General features: G+C 36.4%; 1 protein-coding gene across 2 annotated transcripts; it reads left to right on the forward strand.

The window, feature by feature from the left end:
* Positions 1–620: 620 nt before the first annotated feature.
* LOC127073479 (ubiquitin C-terminal hydrolase 22) lies at positions 621–6,120 on the forward strand. Of its 2 annotated transcripts, XM_051014634.1 has the most exons (4): positions 621–1,776; positions 1,977–2,107; positions 3,708–4,496; positions 5,692–6,120. In XM_051014634.1, exons 1-3 carry the CDS (start codon positions 893–895, stop codon positions 4,469–4,471), a joined length of 1,779 nt encoding a protein of 592 aa, XP_050870591.1. In that variant the 5' UTR covers positions 621–892; the 3' UTR covers positions 4,472–4,496; positions 5,692–6,120. The 2 variants fall into 2 exon arrangements, with proteins under 2 accessions (XP_050870591.1, XP_050870590.1); XM_051014633.1 differs by lacking the exon at positions 5,692–6,120 and having other exon boundaries at positions 3,708–4,805.
* The last annotated feature ends 459 nt before the right edge of the window (positions 6,121–6,579 follow it).

A 6,579-nucleotide genomic window follows, 5' to 3' on the forward strand; every position in this document is an offset into this window, starting at 1 on the left:
ATATTAAAAATAAGATTAGTTATATAGTTTGAAAGATGAAATAGAATCATAGGATTGAGACTAACTTCATATGGGGATCATATTCAATGATTTTACTATGTAAGTAATTTTATGATTTTAGGCCTAATGAACAAGAAATGAATGATTAAAATAAATTATATTTTAAAAGAGAAAAATTGATTTAGAGAGAAAGTCACAAAGTCACAAATTTCTCAAAGTCATATGATTCCCCCTCTATTCTGAGGTGCAAATAATATTGAAATAATAGTTTGATTATTATAATAAGGATAATAATGGTGATGATATATCTCCTAAATGTCTAATGACTTCTATAATATGAGCATGAGAGTAATCAATACGGTATTAGATATATGAGAGCTTAGAGAGGTTAAAAACTTCAATACAAATCACATGGAAGATTAACCACCCTGCCTCTAAACAAAAAAACAAAAAAAACATGCTTATTGTCATTTATATAAATTTCATGAATATTAAAAATTGTGTATATATCAATAAATTTGAAAAATAAATTTGTATGAAAATTAAAAAACTAAAAATTGACTTCTTAGTAGACATCAAACATGCTGGACCAAATAAAAAAAAGTTAGAAATAAATAAGTGAATGTTATAATTATGAAAAGTGAATGTTAAATTAGGGATGGAGCAGTGGTACAGCCAAATAAAAATATGGTACGAAATTGCGATGGAAGAGTAAAAGTAGCCGCTAAGAGCAGCTGAACACGATACCGAATGCATCGCAAATCCTGATCAATTTCCCTTTCCACCTCCAATCTCAGCCGTAGACTCTCCTCTCCGATCCAAGCGCCTTTATGCCATTGAAACCTAAACTCTAACCATCCATCCGATCCATTTACATTATTAACTCACCGTCATGTCCTCCAAAATCAACGGTCAGATTTCGCCACAGCCATGCCCCCACTTGGCTGACTTCCGCACCACTTCCACCAAACCATTCCTCTCCCTCCACAACTGCCTCCGTATCAAGCCTCCCGGCGGCCGTGCTTCCCTCCGCCGCAATCCTCACGAAGTTCCTCACTGCAGCGCTTGTGGTCTCCACGCTCCTTCCCGCCTCTATGCATGTATTTCTTGCTCCGCCGTGTCGTGTCACTCCTCTGCATCTGGCGTTCCTTCCCACGCAGCCGCGCACGACGCCTCAATGTCTCCCGGTCATCAGATCGCTATAGACGTCGACCGCGCAGAGCTTTTCTGCTGTGCTTGCCGTGATCAAGTATACGATCGCGACTTCGATGCTGCAGTTGTGATCGCACAGACCGTTGCTTCGACGCTTGGCGGCGGAGAATCAACGGTTATCCCTACGCCGCATCCGGAGAATCTCAGGAAGAGACGACGAGTGGATTATCGACCTGCAACTCCGGATCTGCGCGAGCGAGCTCTGATCGGAAGCTGTTCTGCTCCAATTGACGGTGACGGTTCTTTTCCAGAGTTTCCGCGGGGATTGCGGGGGCTGAACAATCTGGGAAACACTTGTTTCATGAATTCAGTGTTGCAGGCGTTGTTTCACACTCCGCCGCTGAGAAATTATTTCCTGAGCGATAAGCATAATCGGTACTTTTGCCAGAAGAATAGTAATACCGATGGTGATGATTCTACCATAGCAGCAACAAGGAAAAAAAATGGCGGAAACAATGGGAACAAGATTGGACGAATATGCTTAGCTTGTGATATGGATGCTATGTTCTCCGCTGTGTTTTCTGGAGATCGTCTTCCCTATAGCCCCGCCAAGTTCTTGTACAGGTGCGTATAGTGTGGCGCTTAGGTTGGTGGGGCTTCTTAGGTGTCATGTAAATGTTGTGTGTGTTATTTTCTATAAATTATTTTTGAGTTTCTCTATAGATTGGTTATTGATGATGGATGTATGAATTTTTAATTTATTACATATTATTATTGTTGTTGTAAGTTTAGCTCTTTAAGAAGTTGTTGTTGTTGTGTTTCAGTTGGTGGCAGCATGCTGCCAAGTCCAACCTTGCCAGCTATGAACAACAGGATGCGCATGAATTTTTCATTTCCATGCTTGATGGAATCCATGAAAAGGTTGACAAGGATCGGCGTAAGACACACAGTGAAGGTACTGCATTCCAATACAGTCAGTCACACACCAGTTTATTGTTTTCACCTTCTTTGAAGTGCTTATTGCTCCATGTGTAACCCGTTTTAGTTTTTTGTATTTGGCTAGGAGAGAGGTGTTTTGATTCAATTTTATGGCATGAAAGGAATTTGTTAGTTGAAGTCATTTATTCTATGATCTTCTGTAGCAAAAAGTTGTGTTTTTTTGAAGATTGGTCTGTAGTCTTTTTCTAACCTTTGTGGAAGCTCTGGTTTCTTTGATGTTTTTCTTATAATTTTTAAGACATGTCTGGTTTCAAGTCATGGTGATGGTATCATTAATAAATTAATATAGTGATGACTGCTATGCGTGTCATTTATCTTCGATAATGGTAAAATGTGCTATTGTCGTGTTAAGAGACCTTCTACCATAACCAAAATCTACATTAGCCCACCTCTGTTTTGTTTCAGAGGCAAAAATTAACTGTATGGTTTAATATTTATGAGAGAATTTGAAATTTAAAGAGTAATAGGAAATGATATTGATCTTTGATATTGGGTAGTAGTAGCATTGGATTGTTAAGAACACAAACCCTTTAGATGGTGCACAAAGTTAATCTGTTATCCTTTTCAATAGATACCAAGCCAAAGAATCAGCTTAGCATAATTATAGTTGCAAACATTCTAACTATGGAAGATTGTCAGTAGAGTGCAGTTATCTTACTTTCTTCAATGTTTTGATATTTTTAGCTTTCAAACTGACACAGATACTGTTCAAGATAACATAGTTACCATAAACATTGAAATGCAGGGTGAGGGTTTAGGTTTCTTGCTTGTTGCCATAGGAGTTGACATTGCTCAAACAATTAGCGCTAATTCTCAATCACAACCTGCGCCTACACTCCAATGAGTCTCTGTAAGTTAATTTTTCCTTAGCCTATTCACTTCACCATATAGGAGATTCTAGATCAAAGGATGCTAATGTTAACTCCATCTTTTTGCCATGTTTAGGTTCTAATTAATTATACAAGGCTTGTCTAACCTAGAGGGAAAGTTGCCTTAGTTTTTCAGTCCCCATGAATGCAATAGAAAGAGTCTTCTAAATCCCTAGCAAAGAGTTTATCCTTGAAAGAATCTACATGGTTCTTTCTACTAGATGTTTTATATCCCGCATAAAACACAAACGTCTTTTGTACTGTTGTTTTTTGTGTGACTAATTGTATACCGTAGTTATTGTCTCTCTGGTTTCATTGCAAGTTCCACATCCTCATTCCCAATTAGAAACCCAGATTTAGGACCCTGTTTGTTCGAGAATCAGTTCACTCTTCCAGAATCTGTGTTTTAGACTGGTCTCTTGCATATTGTAGAGGGATTATGGATAATGCCCTAAACATGTTTGGTTCTTACAATAGTTGTACGATTATAATTTGTCACCTCCACGGGAAAACTTCATTTTTGATAGAATGCCCCACCTTTTGTTTTATTTTTAATTTATCCTATGATGAACTTATTTGCTACCTTTTGCTAAAATGTGCAATATCTTCAAAATTAGATGTGCTCTTGTTGCATGCATGTCTTTCGTGAAGATAACATTTTGTGATCCCATTTCGTTGACTGTGCAGGCAGTGGTGATTGCTGTATTGCTCATAGGGTATTCTCTGGTATTTTGCGATCAGATGTTATGTGTATGGCCTGTGGATTCACATCAACAACTTATGACCCATGCGTAGACATCTCACTTGACTTGGAACCGAATCAAGGTGGTTCTACCAAGGTGGCTTCTGCAGCTTCCAGTCATTCTGGCAATGGCGAGGCTGATTCCAGCCAAAACCGTGGGATATCTACCTTGATGGGATGCCTAGATAGATTTACGAGAGCAGAGAAATTGGGGTCTAACCAAAAGTTTTTCTGTCAGCGGTGTCAGGTGAAGCAGGAAACTCTCAAGCAGATGTCGATAAGGAAGCTTCCCCTCGTTTCTTGTTTCCATATAAAAAGATTTGAGCACTCTTCAACCAGAAAAATGTCAAGGAAGGTGGACCGTTATCTACAGTTCCCATTTTCACTGGACATGGCACCTTATCTCTCATCCTCAATCTTAAGACGTCGGTTTGGTAACCGAATATTTCCTTTTGACGGGGACGAGCCTGAAGCTTCAAATGATCTATGTTCAGAGTTTGAATTGTTTGCTGTCGTCACTCACTCTGGTAAGCTAGATGCTGGCCATTATGTGACTTATCTGCGACTAAGCAATCAATGGTACAAGTGTGATGATTCTTGGGTTACTCAAGTTGATGAAAACATTGTGAGGGCTGCTCAGGGTTACATGATGTTCTATGTACAGAAGATGCTTTGCTATAAAGCATCAGATAAACCAGTTGCCTCATAATTGATGGTCCAAATCATTGTTAATGGTATGGCATGGTCAATATCAGTTTTTAGCCCTAATGATATGCCCTGACTTTTCCATTCACACACAAGGAAACTAAAAACAGAAGTAAAAATATAATTTATTTCCCTTGCATTTTGCAATTGTGTATCACTTTCAAGTTGGAGCTGGAAATGAGCCATTATTTTTTAGGCACTCCAACTTTCTGGAAACTTGATGGTATGGATTTCTTATTTTTATTCCCCTTTGATGCTTTGGAAATCAAGGCTTTGTTTTGGGGAGAAATTTTGAATATTTATCCTTAAATAATTGGATTCGCCTTCTAAGTGTTTCATTCTGATTTATTATATTCACACATGCTTTATTTGTATTTAGACCATCACTCTACTTCTTTCTCTACTCTTTTTTTTTAGAAGTTGCTGATTTACTACTCATCACAAGACACAAGATAGAGATGATGAAATAAAGTTATTTTGGTAAAAAAAAATGAATGTAAGAGACAAGTTGTAAAAGTATTATTATGTGGGAGTTCACTGTCATCTTGAGTTTTAAAATTGTAAAGGTCTGGAATTGGATTTGTTTGTCAAATTGAAAGTTCAAATTTACCACACATAAAATTCAACTCCATTCTTCTGTATCTTCTCAAACTCAACTCTTCAATCAAGTAATCCCAACCCCCACAAAGTCACCCGAGACCGCTCTCAAAATTCAACCATATCTCTATCTTACAAGTTATAACACATACCATCAATGTCAAATCCAAATCTAAAAAATAAGTATGAAATTGAGGAAAAAAACTAGATAAATAATTTGAAAGAAAAAAAGTTACAAAAGACCGATAATGTTTACTATTATTCTTTGATTTTATTTGGTATCAATTAGTTGTGTTTTGACGATAAATTTTCTCATTTTTCAAACAATCAAATATTCACATTTTTCTTTGCATATATATATATATATATATATATATATATATATATATATATATATATATATCCAATGCAAGAGCAGGAGTAATTTGTATCGGTGTAGTATTAGTTTGTACTCTGAATTAGTCTTCTGGTTATTTTCCTTGATCAGTGTGCTAATGTTTGGTGAAAACTTGTTCCTTAAGCCTGTTAAAAGATCTGTATATCCAATTACTCCATTGGACATGAAAAATTGCTATATGAGTTCCGAGTGTTGTTCTGCTATATAACATTCTTGTTTTTTAATTGCAGGATGACAAAACCTTTGGCGTATGCACTGCAACATTCGGACATTGAAAGCAGCAAAATTGCTCTCATTTTCAATATGGATTCTGGTTACTGTGATGTTGCTGTTACTGCTATAGCAGCAGGAAAATGCCGAATAAAAGCCCTGACTGGAAGTTCTATTGGTGGAGAAGATTTGCTTGGAAATATGATTTGTTATCTCTTACCGGATTCTGAAAATATAATCAAGAAACATGTTCACGAAGACACAGAAATTAAATCAATGGCTCTTCTTTGATGTACAATTCATGAAGTGGTTACTCAGCTTTTGTCTCAGACAAGTGTTGAGGTTGATTTAGACTCGGGAGATGATTTGAACATACCTCATTGTAATATACCTCATTCCAGTTTTATATCTAGTTGAAAACAAACAACAAATTAAAATTTTATCACTAAGTGGAGATATCTTGGGAACAAAAGGTGCCAAGCCCCATATTCGACTTAAAACGAGGATAAGGCTTCCAGTTAGATATGTATGATTCACCCGGTACCTGTAGTAGCATCAGTCTTTTTCTCCTCCCTCCTGATTCACGTGGAACCTTTTTTGTCCAATTGCAAACATTTTATTCCTTAAAGTGCGGATTTGAGGCTAAGACAATTGGGTTTACTTATATGTTATTCTCATAGGGATGTAATTTTTTTTCCATTAGCCTATCCCATGTAAAATTCGTTTATGTTATTCCTTTTTAAATGTCATTTTTAGAATATGTACATGTATTAAAAAAACCTAATCATTATTATTACTTTTCAAATAATAATTTTTCTTTTACTTATAATACTCTTAATCATTTATTACATTCATTTTATTTTTTCATTTACAATAATTTTAAACACAAAAATATGAAGATGATCAAA

The sequence above is a fragment of the Lathyrus oleraceus genome, chromosome 4 (assembly GCF_024323335.1).
Source record: "Lathyrus oleraceus cultivar Zhongwan6 chromosome 4, CAAS_Psat_ZW6_1.0, whole genome shotgun sequence".
In the NCBI taxonomy this organism is placed as follows: Eukaryota; Viridiplantae; Streptophyta; class Magnoliopsida; order Fabales; family Fabaceae; genus Lathyrus; species Lathyrus oleraceus.

What these genes read in the sequence shown, in the direction of transcription:
- LOC127073479 (XM_051014634.1), top strand. Translation starts at nt 893, where the DNA reads ATGTCCTCCAAAATCAACGGTCAGATTTCGCCACAGCCATGCCCCCAC. An exon ending in CCCGCCAAGTTCTTGTACAG is followed by an intron (nt 1,777 to 1,976) that starts GTGCGTATAGTG and finishes GTTGTGTTTCAG; the next exon opens with TTGGTGGCAGCATGCTGCCA. An exon ending in GCGTAAGACACACAGTGAAG is followed by an intron (nt 2,108 to 3,707) that starts GTACTGCATTCC and finishes TTGACTGTGCAG; the next exon opens with GCAGTGGTGATTGCTGTATT.